The sequence below is a fragment of the Anser cygnoides genome, chromosome 33, assembly GCF_040182565.1.
Source record: "Anser cygnoides isolate HZ-2024a breed goose chromosome 33, Taihu_goose_T2T_genome, whole genome shotgun sequence".
Lineage (NCBI taxonomy): Eukaryota > Metazoa > Chordata > Aves > Anseriformes > Anatidae > Anser > Anser cygnoides.
In genome coordinates, this window is record NC_089905.1 from 1510823 (window position 1) to 1529279 (window position 18457).

Below are 18457 nucleotides of genomic sequence, written 5' to 3' on the forward strand. Positions count from 1 at the left end.
CACCCCGGCCCCCAGCGGTTCCCACGCATCCCCCCCCCCCCCCTTCCCACCCGCGCCCCGTTCGCGGAGCTCCGCGGGGGGGGTGTGCGAGCAGGGATCGGGGACTACATCCCCCAGCAGGCCGTGGGCCGGGGCAGGCTCCCGCTGCGCCCAGCCGCCTTCAAACAAAAGAGTTTTTCCCCCCGCAACCTCCCCCCCCCCCCCCCCTCCGGCGGGGCTCCGCGCCCCCCGGCCCCTCCGAGCACCGGCGGCGGCTGGGAGCCGGGGGCGGAGGCGGCGGCGGGGGGACCCCGGCGGGCTTGGAAGTGCCTGGGCTCGGGTTACAGAGAGAAAGGGGCTTGGCCAGGCGGAGGGGAGGTGGGCGGAGGGTCCTTTTCTCTCTCTGTTTCTCTCCCTCTGCCTTTTTTTTTTTTTTTTTTTTTTTTTTTCCCCTCCCGAGCTCTTTGTGTGTCCCCCCCCCCACTCCCCTCCTCTCTCTCTCTCTCCCTCTCCCTCTCTCTCTCTCTCTCTCACACCCCCCCCACCCTCCCCAACCAACCACCACCACCCAACCCCCCTCTCAAGTCTTTGTTAGCCATGCCTAGCCTGGTAGTACCAGGGATAATGGAAAGGAACGGGGGTTTCGGCGATTTAGGCTGTTTCGGTGGGAGCGGCAAAGACAGAGCGCTGCTGGAGGATGACCGGGCGCTGCAGCTCGCTTTGGACCAGCTCTGCCTGCTGGGGCTAGGCGAGCCTTCCTCCTCCTCCTCCTCGGCCGCCGTGGTGCTGGTGGAGGACAGCAACAACAACAACAATAACCCGCAGCAGCAGCAGCAGCAGCAGCAGCAGCAGCCCCCGCCGCCGCCGCCGCCGCCGCCGCCGCAGCAGCCGCCGCCGCCGCCGCCTCCGCCGCCGCCCCCGGCCCCGAAGGGTCCCCCGGTTCCCAGCGCCGGGGCGGCGGAGCCCAAGTTGTGCGCCCTCTACAAGGAGGCCGAGCTGAGGCTCAAGAGCAGCTCCAACACCACCGAGTGCGTGCCGGTGCCCAGCTCCGAACACGTGGCTGAGATCGTGGGGAGGCAAGGTGAGCAAAGCCGGGGGGAGCCAGGACAGGACCCCCCCTTTATGGCCAGGACCCCCCCCTTTATGGCCAGGACCCCCCCCTTTATGGCCAGGACCCCCCCCTTTATGGCCAGGACCCCCCCCCTTTATGGCCAGGACCCCCCCCTTTATGGCCAGGACCCCCCCCCCCCCTTTATGGCCAGGATGGCCCCCCCCCCTTTATGGCCAGGACCCCCCCCCCTTTATGGCCAGGACCCCCCCCTTTATGGCCAGGACCCCCCCCTTTATGGCCAGGACCCCCCCCCTTTATGGCCAAGACCCCCCTTTTGGCCAAGGCCCACCCCCCTTTATGGCCGGGACTCCCCGACTTTTCGGCCAGGCCCCCCCCCCACTTTTTGGCCAAGCCCCCCTTTCCTGGCCAGGACCCCCCTTTATGACCAGCACCCCCGTTTCTGGCCAGGACCCCCCCGTTTCTGGCCAGGACCCCCCCCCTTTTCGGCCAAGACCCCCCCCTTCTCGGCCAGGACCCCCCCCTTTTTTTAGCCGGCACCCCCCTTTTTGGCCAGGACCCCCTTTTTTAGCCAGGACTCCCCTTTTGCCGGGAGGCACCGTGCAAAACCCCCCCCCCCATCCCCTTTAGCGCCGGGAGCGCCCCGCTTAAAAAGGGGGGGGGGGACCGCGAACTTCCCCCCTCCCCGCACCGCTTTTCCCCCTGCCGTTGTCCGAGCCGAGCCGGGCCAGCCCCGAAGGGGGGACAAAGGGGAAGGGGCGACCCGGGAGCACCCGGGCACAGCGGGGAGCCGGGGCTGAGCCCCCCCCTCCTTCCCCACCCCCGGTGGAGGGGTGATGGGGAGCGCGTGGGGATGCCCACGCGCGTCCGTGTCGCTGCGCCCCGAACCCCGAAAGGAAAAAAGCCGGGCTGAAAGCGGCAAGGGGGGGGGAGGCAGGGGGTCGCGGATGGAACGGGGAGGAAAAAAAAAATCCCCTTTGTTGGGCTCGGCGTGGAAGCGAGGGGGTGTGGTTGGGGAGGGTTCGCCGGGCCGGGCGGCAGCCCCCGGGCCTAGCGAGGCCCCCCGGGAGAGGATTAAGGAAAGTTGAACTCGTCCTGGCAGCAGGGGACGAGCGGGGACCCCGCCGTGGGACGCAGGACCCCGTCCCGAGTGGGGTGTCCCCGTCCCCCCTCGCCATCAGCCGCCAACCGCCCGGCCCCGCTCCGTGACAGTGATGCTTTTGTTCTCCTCGCGGCTCTGTTCGGAGCGAGGTGGAATGGAGGAGGGCTTTAAAAAAATATATATATATATATATATACACACACACGCACACCACACCCACTCTTAAGTCACCCCTCGCCCACCGCTCCGGCTCCGCGAGCGGGGGGCGCAGGGGGGTCGGCGCGGAGCCACTGCGGGGCTGAGGCTCGGGGCTGGCGAGAGAAGTTTGTGTCGCTTGCAGAGGGGGGGAAAAAAAAATAATAATAGTGCGGCTAAGCGGGATTTTTTCTCTCTCTCTCTCTCGAAGCAAGTAACTTGACGCTCTGGAAGTGTGACGGGCAGAGACTGCGGCTCCAAATCCAGATGCTTCCTCTTGGGTTGGGAATTGAAATTGCCTGAGCTGGGAGGGTTTTTTTTTTTTTTTGTGCAGCCCCGCCGCTGGGGTGGCAGAGGGGAGCGGGGGGTGTGTGGGGGGGGACCCGGCGGCTGGGTGAGGCCGCTGCCGCCAGCCGGGGACCCGAGGGGCGCGAACGGGCTGATGGCCGCGCGTCGCTGGGCTGGAACGCGTTCCGGGAACAATGGGGCCTCCGGTGGCTCGGCTCGCCCGGGGACGAAGCCGGGGATGGCGGGGGCGTGGGGGCCGCCGTCCGCTCCCCGAGCCCCCGTGCGTCGGCGGCGAGGTGTCCTGCTTTGGTTTTCCATCCCCGCCTCGTGCCAGGGGCTGGGGCGGGGGCGAGGGCACGGCCAAACCCCCTGGGCAGGGGGTTTTGGCAGCAGCCCTGCGCGGCGGGGGCACGGCCGTGGAGAATCAGGCCCCCTTTGTTCCCTAAAGTTGGGAGAGAGACGGGCTCCGGCGGGCGGCGCGGGGGGGAGACGCTGGGCGATGCGGGAGGTGCCCCCGCTGCTCCCCCCTGGGCCTCGCCGCTGCCCCGACCTCAGGTGCCAGGGTTTGTTTTTTTTTTTGGGGGTTTGCTCGGCAGGCAGCGGTGTGTGCGGACATGGAGACCTGGGTTTCTTCCACCATTTTTCGTGTGCGTGAGGGTTTTCCCACATCTGGGAAGCGTTAGCAGCCGGAGCCCTGGCTGGGTCAGGCTGCGCCCCGCGACAGGGCTCGGCGGGCCGGATCCTGTGCTGCTGGAACCCAAGGGTGCTTCGGCAGAGCCCAGGCAGCCGCAGCTCTGCACCCCAGCAGCCATCCTGGACCCGGCTCATTCTTTTCAAAGGCCTTCAGCCGTGTCTCCCGGGTCTCGTTTCGTCGGGAGGCTGGGCTGTGCCGGCCGCCTCGCCGACGTAGCTGGGTGCGGACGCTGCAGGGACCTGGCGCCATCCCTGGGGGCCAAATCCTGTGCCCTGCCAGCCGCCCGGCTGGGGCTCAGCACCCCCGGTGATGCTGCAGATGGGGAGGTGTGAGCTGGCTCTCCGGGGAAGTGAGTGGTGTGAGGGCACTGGTGAATAGGGCGAGGAGCATCTTGGAAAAGAGGAGGGGGGAAAAAAGTGTTATTAAAATAAAAATCGTTTGGGGGCTTTGATCGATAACAGGGTTGAGCTTTTTCTTTAACTTCGTATTTTTTGATCTGATGAGCCGCTCCTTTCGCGTTATTGTAAAATGTTTTCCACCTCTGAAAGTGTAACTTGCTGGCACGAGCGCACGTGAGTGGCCTGGACCTGGGCACGGGGTCCCTTGGTGTGCCTCTGGCAACGCGATTTCCACCTGCTCGAAGATTGCCCTGTGCTTTGCTGGGGCTGTGTGCAGGCACCTTGGTGTAAACGGGGCTCAGCCCCGGGTATTTTAGTTGGGATGGCCGTAAGTGTGACTTGCGAAGAGGTTTTGGTTGGGGGGGACCCTTCTTTGGCTGGGGGATGCTGCAGGAGCTCGGCCTGAGCTCGCCAGCTCCGGCTTGCCCCGGGAGCGGCCGCCGTGCCCTTGCGGAGCCGATCACCGGCCGGAGACCTCGTCTGGGTTTGTGGCAGCGCTGGGTTTGGCACCGAATTCAAGCAGCGCTTCCTCGGTGGCTCTCATCGGGACAGCGTGGAGCCCCAAAAAGGGGCGCTTTGGGGGAATTGGCCCACCGGGAGCCGCTCCTCCCAGGGCGGCCGGTGCCAGGGAGCAGGAGCAAAGGGGAGGACACCAGAAAGGGAAAGGTGAGGGGGCAGGGATAAAGAAGTTCCCTTGACTGGCGTGGGACCACACTGCCCTGCCCGTGGTTGGCAGTAGCTCCCCCCTTCCCTGGCTGGCGGCGGAGCCGTGGCCTCCAGGTGTGCCCCCATTTTATCCACTAGGGCAAGGAGCGGGGACGTATCGCGCAGGTGGCTGCGTGGCGTGAGCGTGATGTAGGTTCTGGAGCCGTCGGGGTCTGCAGGGTGCTCGGGGGTGCTCGGTGGCACCCACGTTTCACTTGCCACCTCCTGCTGTGGGCACCTTCCCGACAGCCCCCTCCCCGGGACCGTGCCTGTCATCGGAGCTGTGCGGGTCGATTTGCCAGGGTGTAAAGACAAAGCACCGAAGTGCCTTGGAGGTGATGGGGCAGAGGGGTTGCAAGAACCTCGTCCTTTGCAACCCAAGGGTGTGGTTGTAGCGGAGGGGGGAGCAATGCTGGGAAGGGCGGAGGATGTGCGAAGGTGTCATGCTTTGGCCGTTCACACCGAGAACTTAAAAACAGGCGGAAATCCCCAGCCCCCAAGACATCCAGGTTCTTCCTAGAAATCAGCGGAGGTGTGGATCAGCGTGGCGAAGGCACAGCTCTCGCTTTGCTGCCAGGGTTCGATCTGCTCCCTCTGGCAAACTGGACCGCTGTCAACAGAGCCAGGGAGGAGGCTGCAGGACTCGAAGGGAAGCGCGTTTGAGGTTGGGTCCCGTTCCTTTGTGCGCTTGGGGCGTGCAGGCGCGGGGAGAAGGTGCTGGGTCGGTTTGGCTTTCCGCTGGTCGGAGCACGGCGGGGCAAAGCCGCCCGCTCCTGGCGGATACGTTCCCTCGGAGAGCATTGCACCTGGCGTTGGTGGCAGCACCCATTGTCACCTGCACCCAGAGCCACCCTTCGGTGAAGCATCTCCCGGCCTGCTCTAACTAGCCCCGCTGTCAACGGGAATGAGATTACGCGAGAGAGGAGCTTAACATAAATTGCTCTTTCTTGGCAAGGTGAAGTCAAATAACAAGAGGCCCCACTAACCCCAGGTGATTGGGCTCTTTGTGTAGCTCCAAACATGCTCCAACGCTTCCAGCATTTAAAAATAGTCCAAGGAAGCCTTTCCCATTGAGGAAGTCTGATGACTGCAGCTCCCCCACCCACCATGTGGAGGTGGATGTACAGCATCCGAGAGGCAGCGAGGGGGGTCAGATCCTGGCGGCTGCTGGCTGCGTAAAGCTCGGGGCGAACGCCATCCGTCCGGCCCGGCGGGGCCCCGGAGCAGCCCTCCGTTACGGCGCCCCGGCAGCCGGAGACGGGCCTCGCCGGGAGAGCGGGGCTGCAGGCGGTGGCAGCCTGTTTCGAAAGTGTTAATGAGAATCCGCCTGAATTTACACCGGGGGGGGGGGAAAAAGTGCGGAGCGGGATCTACTTTGCGCGGTTTGAACTGGAGGTGGGAGGAGAAAATGGGTCTGGGAGAGAGACAAAGGGAATTTTCCAGGGAGACGTGCGCGCTCCGCGCCCGAGATCCGGCTGCTGGATGCCCGCGCGAGCCCGGCCGGCCCCGAATCTAGGGCAGTGGGAGCGCGCTGCCCCCCCCCGCCCTGCGCTGCCCCCCCCCTGCGCTGCCTTTGTCTGGCAGCCCCCGACCCGCCGTGCCCCCCACGAGCCGTCCGGCGCCACGCGTGCCGCGGCGGGATCGTGGCGCGCGGGGGCCGCGGACACACCCACCCCGGTGCGGCGTGGCGATGCCGAGACCTGGGGGGGCTTCGGCACCGTTCAACCCCCCCCCCCCCACCGCCATACAACAAGGCGGTGATTGTCTGCGGCGGACGGGCTGGTGGGGTCTGCCGCTGCGGGGTCGCGTTGTTTTTTCCATGGTGCGTTTCACCCCCTTTTTTTTTTTTTTTTGTACGTGTTTTTTTCTTTTTTTTCTGTTTTTAACACAACTTTGATCGCTACGTAAAATCACCGCACCAAAATGAGGCGGTTGCTTATTTTCCTGGCGTATTGGTTTCTCTTTTTTTTTTTTTTCCCCCCCTCCTTGTAAACACAACTTGCATCATCAGTGCAATAAAACCTCGATGCGAAGGGATTTAGTTGTTTGTTTGTGGTCCTTTTGTGCGCGCTGGTGTTTTCTGACACCACTTTCATCAGATTTTCAATGCAGCAAAATCTTACCCCACAGATATTCAGGACGGTGTATTTGTGATGTTCTTTGTGTGCTTGTCTTTTAACATGGCTTTCATCTTAAATGGGAAAAGAATGCCCCACCTTACCAGAGATCTTGGATGGTTGCTGATTTTATGGTCCTTTAATTTTATGATGATGATAACAGAAAAAAAGGCAAAGTCCTAATTTGCCCTTAGGCTCTTCAATACCACACCGGCAATGTCAAAATGTCCGAAGTTGGGTATTTACAGGTGTAACTTACGCCCGAGCAGCGTGAAGGAGCCTCAGTGTAAATGAGAAGAGGACTAAAAATCTTTTGTCTGTAGAGCTGGTCTCGTGTCTGACAAGAACAAGAAATTCAGGGGCCCGGAGTGATTTCTGTGGTGTGTCTAAGAGCTGAGAAAATGACCTCGGGGCTGTCTGCTGTAGGTGAAGCCCGTGCAGGGGCTGCAGGAGGTGTGCCAGCTGATGCCAGGTCAGATCCTTCCAGGCTGCGTCAGTGGCATCGTGCGCCTGCTCAGGATCCGGCCTTCCAGCAGCGGCAGTGGGAAGGGTGTCTGGGGGTTCAACCCTGAATTTACACTGGGGTAAAATTCCCGATGGTGGCCACGCCTGGGTTTTTCGTTGCGCCGTCCTCCTGCCGGCATTTGCCCCGTGCAGGGGCCACGTGCAAGGTTTGGAGCTGCTCGAAGGCCTTTTGCCACCGCCAGAGCAGCGCACGGGAGCCTCGGTGTAAACCACGAGGTCCCACGGAACCGCACCGGTTTCAGGCCGCTCCGAGTGAGGAAAGGTTTGGGATGAGCCCGTGCAAAGTAGACGGCGGTCAGGTTGGATGTATCCTACACCCTCGTTGCCTTGGCAAGGTGGCTCGAGCTCCTTAAGCCTTCCCTGTTAGTTTTGATGGATTTATTTACCCCTAACGCAGGGGTAAACAGAGAGGAGAATTTGGCTCCGCACCTGAATCACCCCCTGACTTGCCCGCGTCTCCAGTTTGGCAACGTCTGGACCAGATTTATTTATTTATTTGTAGCCAGAGCTAGTGCCGTGTGGGCTCGTTCCAGTTAGGTAACTGGTCTGGGTGCCGGAGGCTCGGCAGCCCTCTGGGGTTTGCTCCTGTAAGTTAACGCTTGTGGCTTGCTAGGGTAATTTGCAAACACATTTACTTTGAGTCAATTGGCAATCAGTTAACCGAAGTTAAAAAGAAAAAGGGGTGGGGGGAGGAAATAATCATACGAGCCTCCTTCGCAAAATGCTTTGGGATCTGTGTTACGGGCAAAAAAAAAAAAAAAGAAGAATAGAAGCTAGGTAGTGGAAACACAACAAGAAAGAGCTTAATTCTCTAATATAAAAATCTAACTGGCAGGAGTCTGCCAGGGATCAATTAGCTGATGTCTGCGCACTGCCTTAAAGAGTAGAATGCTACAGCAAAGTTACACATTATTATAGTTCCTACAGGTCCTTTTCTCCTCGTAGTTTTACATTTTTAACACCACCTACTAAGCAGTTCTCTCCCCTTTTTAATAATCCACCAAGCAAAGCAGTTCGTTGCGTGTTGTTTCCAAATTTCTGTTACACACAAAGAAAGCCTTTCATGAAAAAAACACACAGGGCAAATTTCGTTTTTTTTTTTTTTTTTAAAAAAAAAGCACGCTAGACTGTGCTACTCCTCTGACCGGGACATGAAGGGCCATATTCCGATCTTGGCACGCTCCGTCAGAAGCGGAGCGGTGTCAGGGAGCTCAGCCCCTATTTTGCGGTGTGCGGCGAGGTCGGGGTTGGGGCTGGGATAGGCAAGGAGCCGTGGCAGCGAGCGGCTACGTCAGATTGCAGCGCAGCCTGATTTTAGCTGATGTAAATCAGTGCAGCCCTCCTGGAAGTTGGTGGAGTTATCTGGATTTGCGCCGCTTACGGCTTGGCCTGTTGTCTGCGCCAATTTAGAGCTGCAGGAGATCTGGGCCACTGAACCTGCTGGTCTTGATGGAGTTGGTCTCATTTCCTGTGGGGTTATTTTCTCCAGTTTTTAAGCGCAGGATCCCCCATCTGTCTGCCTCCGCAAAGCTGGCTTTCCTGTCTGCAGGCCTGCACAGAGACCCTCCCTCCTCCTCCCCCTGCTTCTCACACCATCGACTGCACCATGCGTCCTTTTGTCCGTTTCTCCATCTTCCCTCCCCTTCTCTTGCCGTTCTCTCTCCTCGCCCGTCTCCCGTTTGCCTCTTTGGGGTGTCCTCCCTTGGCCTCCACACCACTAATTCTCCTCCTTGCCCTGCAGGATCACAGCTTGCCTCTCCTCTCCATTTCCATCACCTTTCCTCCATCCCTGGCTCCCTCCCACCCTCTCCAGCTCATGTAACTCGCTGACGCTTGCCCTCATTCATGTGTATTCCTTGCCACTGTTCCCTTCCATCTGTCCCCAGCGTGCAGCCCCTGTCCTTTGTCACTGCTCTGCTTGCCTGACCCTCCGTGTCACCTCCTCGATTGTTCCCTGTGATGCGGGGCTCGCATCCCTCTCCCCCCACACATGGGCATTGTCCCGTGCCTTAAAAAACGCCGACCCCGCGCCCAGCCCTGACGGACGCGTACCTACGGTCCCTGTTCAAGCGAGGGCCAGCCTCGCGGTCCTAGGAGGCAGGACGTGGGTCACGGGGGAATTCGGCAAACCCTGCCTCGGTCCTCAGTAGTGCACGGGACTCATCTCCAGCGTGGGTGCTTGTTGCTCACAGCCCCATTTCTTTCCGTGTGACGCTTCGGTGATATCCCCGGGGAAATGGTGGCATCTTGGTTAATCTTCCTAAGATGGAATCTCCATCTTCGGAGCCAGAGTCACAGATGTGGAGCGGGCGTGCGTCTGCCCAGGACAGGCCAGGAGCAGCCCAGCCTGCCTTGGGGTTGTGGAGGATGCAGGTAACCCCGTACAATTTTATCCTGCCCTCCATAGGCTCCCTGAGGGAGCCTTTATTCTCTTACTTTGTGTGCATGTTTTTATTCTACAGTTGTGTCGTGCCTAGCACGGTCAGGTCCTGTTCTTTGACCGAGTTTCCCAAGTACTAATAATACACCGCTGTAGGTAGCCGTTGGTCCACATCAACTGTGTAAAAACTTTGCTAAGCAAAGCACTGCAGATACACTTCAGGGTGCAAGCTCCATGGGGAGCAGCGTGTTGGCTACACAAGACTGGTAGGGGCTGGATTTGCTTTGGACTTTCAGGATTTGCCTGGCTCTTTCTGTGTCAGATCTTGCGTTTCCGTTCCCCAGGAGCGTGAAATCAGTGGCTTAGAGATGCGTTTAATGCAGCAGCATCACCACGCTAATTGTTACAGGAAGTTTTGCGGTAACCCAGAGCAAGAGACAGCTATTCTCACCATTTTGCAAACCGGGGACCGAGGCTCAGCGAGCCGAAGTAACTCCGAGGAGTTAAAAGTTGCACTGGGAGTCTGCAGCAAAGTCAGGATTTGCCCGCACACGTCCTGTGTTTCTACACCCGTGGCAAAACCCTCTGACAAATGGGGGGGGGGGGGTTTCAAAGCTGTGCCGGGAGGTTTCGTTGTTGGATGAGGCTGCACTCCAGTGCCCGCGTGGTGTTGCGAGAGGGAGTGCGACCCGTCGGGCTGGCTGCCTCTGCTTCGTGCAGCTGTAGCTATTGGTTGAACCGCGCGTGGCGCATGCCACCGCTGCGAGCTTGGAGAAATATTCCTGCCATCTGTAGCGGCACCACGTTCTGTTTTTATCGCTGAAGGTGCAGGGTTCAATTCTTGCTAATGACAGGGGGTGGTGGGATCGTTATGTTCCTGCAAATACCCCAATGTCACAAGTCCGCGTCTCGTGAGACGGGAGAGATGTTGTTATTTATTAGGGTGTGTATAAATAATAATGTTCCAGCCTACCAGCTGAGGAATCTTAATTTCTTGGTCACAAAAGCATCGTTGGCAGGTCATTTTGTGTTAGAAGTGTGATGTCGGCATAGTGTGCTGTGGAAAGCTGGGGTGGTGTCAAATGGTCGCAGGAGAGAAGAGGTGGGCTCATTTTGGGGAGAGGAGGTTGCAGGGACGGGTGATTTCACGCAGTATCCTGATCTTTTTGCTCCGTGAGCACTGAGCCAGATGTGTCCAGGCACCTGCATGCTTGGGAAGCCAGGGCAGAATGCTCCCCTAACTCCGTTTTCACCAGGAGGAATGCAGTACCCTGCAGAAGCACATTTTTCAGTTTTTCTAAGAGACCCAAGCTTGGAGCAAACCTCCTCCCACAGAGGAAGCCCCAGTCTGAATGGGAACTCGGTGCCAGGCTTTGAAAATGCCTTCAGGCACTGAGCGAGGCTTTTGGAGAGCAGGGTCAGAGGGGCAGCAGCGGGGAGGGCTTCCAGAAGTAGTTTAGAAAACTGTGCCACATCTGTAAAAATATTTAGTGGCTCGATGGCATCCTAGTGTCATCTAGGAACCTGGAGTCGCATTGCTGCCTCTAAACCCCATTCTGAAAAAAAAGACTTGGAAGCCAAAGCACACTGAAAAGTCTCTTGCCTTTTTTGGAAAAGCAGAAAGACATTTTCTGAGCTGTCGGGAGCAGAGGGAATAGGCTTGGTGGGCTCCAGGGCGTGGGCGTTGGCATCGCAAGTGGATGGCATGGGAAGTGATCTTGGGAAAGGGTCCGAGCGCCTGGGCCGCTGCGGTGGGGAGGCGCGCGGCACTGGTGTTCGATGCCCCAAAGCAGGGGCCAAGAGCAGAAGGCAGCGCTTGGCGGGGAGCAGGGCTGCACACACCATGGCAGGGCTCTGCCTCGGTGCAGGAGGGCAGCCGTGCCCTGTTCTGTGCTTTTTTAGCCCCAAAGCAAAAGGTAGCATCCCGCCAGCCCCCAGCAGGGCTGACAGTGGGGGTCCCACAATGTCTGAGGTGGGAGCCTGAAGTGCTGCATCTCTGCCACTTCCCCCAGGCTTTTCCTGCAAGAACAGAGTCTGGCTTGCACCACAGATTCACACCAAAAGCCCCACACTAGGACAAAAGTCTCCATGCAGAGAGGAATCCTGCCCCTGTACCGAGAGGCACGCTGAATAGTGGCAAGGGGCAACTGGGGCGGCCATCTTCTCTGAGGGGCAACATGGTGGGGCCCAGGTCTTGGCAAGGATGGGCTTCCTCACAGAGACCGCTGGCCCGTGGGGAGGGCTCAAGCTCCCCCTGGCTCCCTGGTTCCTGGGGGTGGGAAATTTCTGAGGGGTGGCTGATTTCTGAGGGGAAGCATCTGAGGGGGATTGCATGGTGAGGGGCAGCGCACAAAATGGCAGCGCCCTCCTGGGCACGGCAGAAGAGGGGGCTCCTGGAGGGGGAGACGCTCCTGCTATGCCTTTCTCTGGGGGCAGTGAGGGGGAACCTTTGGCATTTTGTCTGTCCCTGTTAAGGGAGTAGAGGTCTTTCCCTCGTGTTTTGCCCCTGCGCAGTGGCTGCTGCACGGTGCACAGCCTGCTGGAGACAAGGTGGCTTGTCCTGGTTTCCTGAGAAGAAGGGAGGGTGGTGAGAGGGGCATCCTTTCTAACCTCCCTGCCTTGTTTTCCTTCTCTTCCCCAAGGCTGCAAGATCAAAGCCCTGCGGGCAAAGACCAACACCTACATCAAGACGCCGGTGAGAGGCGAGGAGCCGGTCTTCATGGTGACAGGGCGGCGGGAGGATGTGGCCATGGCTCGGCGGGAGATCATCTCCGCAGCCGAGCACTTCTCCATGATCAGGGCCTCCCGCAACAAAGCCGGCACCACCTTCGGCAGTGCTCCCACCTTGCCGGGGCAAGTCACCATCCGGGTGCGCGTGCCCTACCGCGTGGTGGGCTTGGTGGTGGGCCCCAAGGGCGCCACCATTAAGCGGATCCAGCAGCAGACCAACACCTACATCATCACGCCCAGTCGGGACCGGGACCCCGTCTTTGAAATCACGGGTGCGCCGGGCAACGTGGAGCGTGCTCGGGAGGAGATCGAGACCCACATCGCGGTGAGGACGGGCAAGATCCTGGAGTACAACAATGAGAATGACTTCCTCTCCAGCAGCCCTGATTCCGGCATGGAGAACCGCTACTCGGAGGCCTGGCGGGTCCATACGCCGGCGCCGGGCTGCAAACCCCTCTCCACCTTTCGGCAGAACAGCCTGGGTTGCATTGGCGACTGCTCCGTTGACCCCGTCTACGAGACACCCCGGCTGAATGACCAAAACGACTTCAATTATGGTTACCTCTTCCCCAACTACGGCGTGAACAAGCAAGATCTGTATTACGGGGTGCCGGAGTCGGGCGCCCCGATGTGGGCTGGGCAGGAGAACACCAACCCTGTCTCGGTGCTATTCTCGAAACAGCAGCGTTCCAGCAGCACTGGTGCCATCCACCCGAATTCACATCGCTCCCCATCCTCCTCCATCCAAGAGCCCAATCTCTCTGGTCTCCCTAGGCGGTCCCAAGGAGAGCCGCTCCAAGGGTTTTCCAAGCTGGGGACGACTGCCGCTGCCCGGACGTCTGTCTCCAGCAGCCGCGAGTGCATGGTGTGTTTCGAAAGCGAAGTTACGGCAGCGCTGGTGCCATGCGGCCACAACCTCTTCTGCATGGAGTGTGCCGTGAGGATCTGCGAGAGGACTGATCCGGAGTGCCCGGTTTGCCACGCTGCAGCCACTCAGGCCATTAGAATATTTTCCTAAAGAGACAGAGCAGGGCATTGGGGTGGGGTGGGGGGTAGGAAGGGAGCATGGGGGGGGTCCAGGAAAGAAAAGTGATGATGATAATAATAATAATAATAATAATAATAATGACATCTGAAGAACAAACGAATGAAAGAATAAATTAATTTAAAGAAGAAGAAGAAGAAAAAAAAAGAAATTATTTTACAAGCAATGTATGTTATTTTTTAAAAAAAAAGTGAATAATAAAATTAAAATGAATAGCAAAGCCAGAAATTTTGAAGGGCGAACGATGCTCCAGCCTGCGATGTCTTTTTTAAAACAAGTACTCTGAACGCACACTCGGATCTCGCAAGCAAAGCGGTTTAGTTCAGTTTTTTTTGGTGGTGAGATTGGGACTTCTCTGCATTGACCAAGCCAGGCCATCTCGATCGGACGGGGAAGGGAGCAGGGATGTGGGGAGGGCCCTGCCAGCCTTTCTTCTCCAGCCATGTTCAATCTTCATCTTGGTCTGAAGCCCCTACTCTCCTCCCCCCCCAGGGATGTCAGCCCAACTGGGAGCTCAGAAAGAAACAAATAGAAAGAAAGGAAAACGGATGTCGGGGATTTAAAAAAATAAAAAAGACACCATCAACCTCTGGGAACCTGTTAGAACGAGGGCACAACTGTATTACCTCAAAGATTTAAACAAAAAACCACAGCAGCTAAAGAACTTTTATTGTTTTCCTTTTTTTCTAAAAAAACAAAAACAAAAAAGCCACAAAAAAAAAGAAAATAAAAAAAAAAGACGAAGAAGAAATAAAACTGACGCCGGTGAAGCTGAAGAAGGTTTGGAAGAACCTATTGGAATCACACTGGGCGATTAGCATTTATTTTATTATTCTGAGCCACCATGGAGTTTGGAACTTTGTTCTTTTTTCCTTATCCGAGCAGGGATTTGTTCATCAGACGAATCAGGAGTCACTAACAGGGTATTTCAAAAGCAGTCCTGAGTTCCCATCCGTGGGGGGAGTGTATCGACTTCCGCGTTTCTGTAGTTCACTCTTCATCCTTTTTTCCAAGTGATGCCAGCTGCAGCTACATGCAACACGCAAGCGCACGTGCACACACGCACACACACACACACACTTGTAACATTGTGCTTTTCTTTTCTTAAAAAGTATATATATATCACACCAAAACCTAAGAAAGACGATCATGCAATACAGGCAATGAGCCCATATGAAACCAACATGCATCCCAACAGAAAGCAAAAAAGAACCCCGAGTTTATATATATAATTTTGTTGTCGTCGTTTTTAAACTGGACCAAAACTTTTGTTACCCAAAACCGAGTGGGGGGAAAAAAAAAAAGAAGAAAAAGTATTTCTTTATGGACCAAAACCTCTTCAGCTGTCCTTTACCTGGATCTTCCTGAGGTTGGCCACTTTTATATATTATATTTTTTTCAGAACGAAACAAAAAAAAAAAAAGAATTGCCTTGTTGAACATCCTTTAATCATTTCAAGACTCCTGGTTTTGTTAAATCAGATACTTTCTAAACCATTGGGAACTGGGAGAGGACGGGCTTCGAATCTGGCTTCTGTGCCAATGCACACGAGATGCAAGCCAGCATCTTAACATCATCAGGTTTGTTCAACCAGTCTGTGGATGCCAAAATGCCGTGATGGTAAAGATGTGTGTTGGATTAACCTATCAAGTACCAGTATACCTATCTATAAATATATGTGTGTATATATATATATATATATAGGCACTTAACTCATCAAGCACCTATATATATATATGTATATATAAATTATATATAGAGAGTTTTTCTCCCACCACCACCGCTTCCCCATTTCCTGCCCCTCGACTTCTGCTCACAGATCCTGGACCCTGATTTAGAACTGAACCAGCAAGTTTCACAACTTGGCAGAGACAGTTCTACAGCAAAAAAAAAAAAAATAATAATAATAATGATGATAATACCAATAAAAATCGCCTGAGATTTTTTTTCCCTTCAGTTACAGGAGACTTTATTTTCATCGTAATAATGTTCCTGGGAACATCCCCTCTTCTGCTCGGTTTGCTGCCGCTTGCTGCCGGTGCCGGGGCAGGCTGCTCCGGTGCTCTGCATCGATAAAGGTCTGCTTTCAATCTCCAGATACTGGGTGGAGGGGCGTGAAATGATGTACCTCCACCGTTCGTGCATCGACGGTAAAATGTTACGTAGGGGGCGAGATGGAGGGGTGGACGCTGTTCCTAGGTTCTGTAATGGATGCTGATGTTTCGGAAAGAGAAAGAAAAAGAGATGCAAAAAAAAAAAATAAGAAAAAAAAAATACTAATGCTGTGCTAAAGGGACACTGTCAGGTCGAATGTGTACTCGCCTCCTCCCCAAAGCTTTAAGAAACCTTCGGCTGCCTGGTTCTCCGTGCCCTGCGGCGCGCGTAGCCGCTGGCGCCCGGAGCGGGTCGGGACGCGAGCGTGTGCCCGGGGGAGGCGCTGCCTTGGCCCCGTGGCCAGCCACGTCCTTCCTAAACTAGCCTGGTTCTTGTTCAAAGTCTGGCTTTGGTCTGGTCCCAGTAGAAGAAGGGTAAGGGAGAGAGGGGGGGAGCATTTCTGCGCGCCGGGCGGGAACCTCTCCCCGCCCCGCACGCCACCGCCTCCGCTCGTCTGTGCCCCCGGGGTTGCGTTGGAGCCGTTCTCCCCCCCCCCCCCCAAAATCCTCCCGATGGTGGCAAGAGAGTGGTTGGGGGCAAGAGCTGGGGGAAAAGGGGGGGGGCTCCAACCGCCATTCCGGGGGTGGGGGGGGAGGCGTTCGGAAATGTTCGTGTCGGTACCGGAGGGGCTCGAGCTGGAAACGCAATGGCGAAGTGCTTCCCCGGCTGAGTCCCCCGGGGCCGATCTGTTAGTTGAGTGACTAGTCGTTCTTGGCCGAGTGAAGTCTGTTCGTGGTAATGTGAGCAAGTTTTTGGTCAATGTCTTTCTTTGATGCCAGGTTGTGAAGAGGTTGTTGGGGGGGGAGCGGGGAGGGGGGGGAAGGAGACACCCGTGTGGGGGCCTGGGGCGGGGGGGGACCTGTGCTAGCACTGACCCTAGGGATTTTGGGGGGGGTGAGGGGAGGATAAGAGGGGCCCTCGTCCGCTCCTTTTATCTCTTCCCCTTCCCCTAGCAAGCGAAAAGCGATGTAAAAGCCTCCTGCATGCTGAAAATGTTAGAGAAAAAAAAAAAAAAAACAAAAAACCTTTCTTTTTAGGAAAAAAAACCGCAAAAAAAAAAAAAGGAAAAAAAAAAAGTTAGAAAACAAAAAAAGGAATTAACGACCCAAACAAACATCCATGCTCGCTGATCGGAACCAGGGGCCGGCTGGCCGTCTGTCCAGGCGGCGGCGGTCTGCCCCTCTCTGCAGACGAGGTTCCTACTCAAGTCTCCAAGTTGGCCTTTAATAAAATCTTCAGTTCCAATAACCTTTATATATATATATATATACATATATATATACATATACATATATATTAAAAGAAAGCTTGATGTAGCAGTTCTAGTTTAAAATGAATAGAAGTATTTCGGCCCCCGTTTTATTTTGATTTCTCCTTTTCCCCTGCTTTTCCACCCTACACCCCCCCGCCCCCCCCCACCAACTCCGTATTTTGATGTAGCAACTTTGGAAGAAAAAAACCAGGCGCTGTAAACGCACCGAGAGCTACCTCTGGCCCGCGAGGGGCTGCAGGGGGCTCGGGTGGGGGGGGAACCGCGGCCCCGCCGCCCCCCAAGCCCCTCGGGGGCACCCGGAGAGGCTCAGACCCGGGCCCTGTCCTAGGGGGAAGCCCGGTTGCGGGGCTTAAAACGACAAATTTGCGTAACTTTTTTTTTTTTTTTTTTTTTTCTCTCTTTTTAAATATATGTATATATATAAAAAAAAATCTTTAAAAAAAAAAATAAAAACAAAAAACAAGAAAAATGCCCATGACCTTAACTATTTGCTCTGACTTGTATCTTCCTTGATAGGTGACTGAAAAAAGAAAAAAAAAAAAAAAAAAAAAAAAAAAAAGGCTTGTTGGTCCAATTCACCAGCAATAACATCCGCTAAAAGCAGAGCCCTCCGGATAGGGAGGGGGGTCGCGGTCCTGGCTTTTTGGGGGCTCCCTCGTCCCCGCCATGTCCCATCCTGCCAGGGGGGCCCAGCCACCCCCGGGTGTGTTTCGGGGGCGCAGGGCGGTGGGACGGAGAGCGGGGCGCCGAGCACCCGGGGGGCTCGGAGCGCTGCTGCGGGCGCAGGGTGCCGGGCGCAGGCAGGATCAGGCCCGGGGGAGGCTGGTGGGCGCTCGCTGAAACGGGGGCTGTGCCGAATACAGGGTTCGTCCGGCTAATTTATCGGGCTTCCCGGTGCCGGGGACGCAGCCAGGGAAGGGACGGACGCGTCCCAGCCGGGCTCTGCGAGGGGACGCCCCGAGGAGAGGCGATGAGGCGGAGCGGGTGGTGGAACGTGAGAAAGGGAACCGGAGGGATGAGATAATATCGTGCCGTGATGTCATCCTCATCGACGTAAATTATGTAGAGAATAGTGTGTATTATAATGCATAACAGAAAACGAAACAAAAAAAAAAGAGAGAGAGAGAACCAAAATTGGATTTATATTTAATGAGGAGATACTATAAAAATATCTTGTCCTAGCTCCCATTTGCAAAAGTATTTTTCAGCTGGAGGGATATCTATTATTTTTTTCTCTTTTCTTTCTTTCTTAAAAAAAAAAAAAATCTCCATACATACAAAGGCTCAGACTGTTACTATTGTGAACCTCTTAAATCAAAACGCTCCAACCTGTTTATTTGGTATTTGAAGGGTTTATTTTGATGCATTTACTGGTGTTTTTTAAAGAGAGAGAGAGGAGGGAAAAAAAGATTAAGATTTTAAAATTAGAACATTTCTTTATAATTTAATATTCTATTTTAATAAATGCATTTATTACATGTAAATGTAGCAAGGAACTGGGCTAATAAAAATACTTTTTATTAGGTAATTTATTATAAGAAAAAAGGATATTTTATTTTATGATAAAGTGATCCTTAAAAGTTTAGAAGGTTTAGAATATATGTAGGTTAAAAAATACATTTGTATCCAGAGTATTGCTTAAAAAGTGTTTTTAATATATGTTTCCTTTTTCGTGTGTGCGTGTGTGTATGTAAAAGGTGATAGTTATGGTGCAGATAGCCCTTTCCAGGAATAAGAAATTAACACAGTTGGATGTATTTAAAAATGGAAAAAAAAAAAATGGAAAAAAAAAAAAAAAAGAAA

At 55.4% G+C, this 18457-nt stretch overlaps 1 protein-coding gene across 3 annotated transcripts; it reads left to right on the forward strand.

Annotated features, from left to right (window-relative positions):
* The first annotated feature begins 501 nt into the window (after positions 1–501).
* On the forward strand, positions 502–18457 carry MEX3A (mex-3 RNA binding family member A). Of its 3 annotated transcripts, none has more exons than XR_010827116.1 (3): positions 502–1060; positions 12095–14807; positions 15185–18457. XR_010827116.1 is itself a non-coding variant. In XM_066986212.1 (2 exons), exons 1-2 carry the CDS (start codon positions 577–579, stop codon positions 13198–13200), a joined length of 1590 nt encoding a protein of 529 aa, XP_066842313.1. In that variant the 5' UTR covers positions 502–576; the 3' UTR covers positions 13201–18457. The 3 variants fall into 3 exon arrangements, 1 of the variants encoding a protein (XP_066842313.1); XR_010827117.1 differs by having other exon boundaries at positions 12095–14596; XM_066986212.1 differs by having other exon boundaries at positions 12095–18457.

Coding starts and splice junctions, on each gene's coding strand:
- MEX3A (XM_066986212.1), top strand. CDS start 577: ATGCCTAGCCTGGTAGTACCAGGGATAATGGAAAGGAACGGGGGTTTC. Junction 1,061..12,094: donor TGAGATCGTGGGGAGGCAAG/GTGAGCAAAGCC, acceptor CTCTTCCCCAAG/GCTGCAAGATCAAAGCCCTG.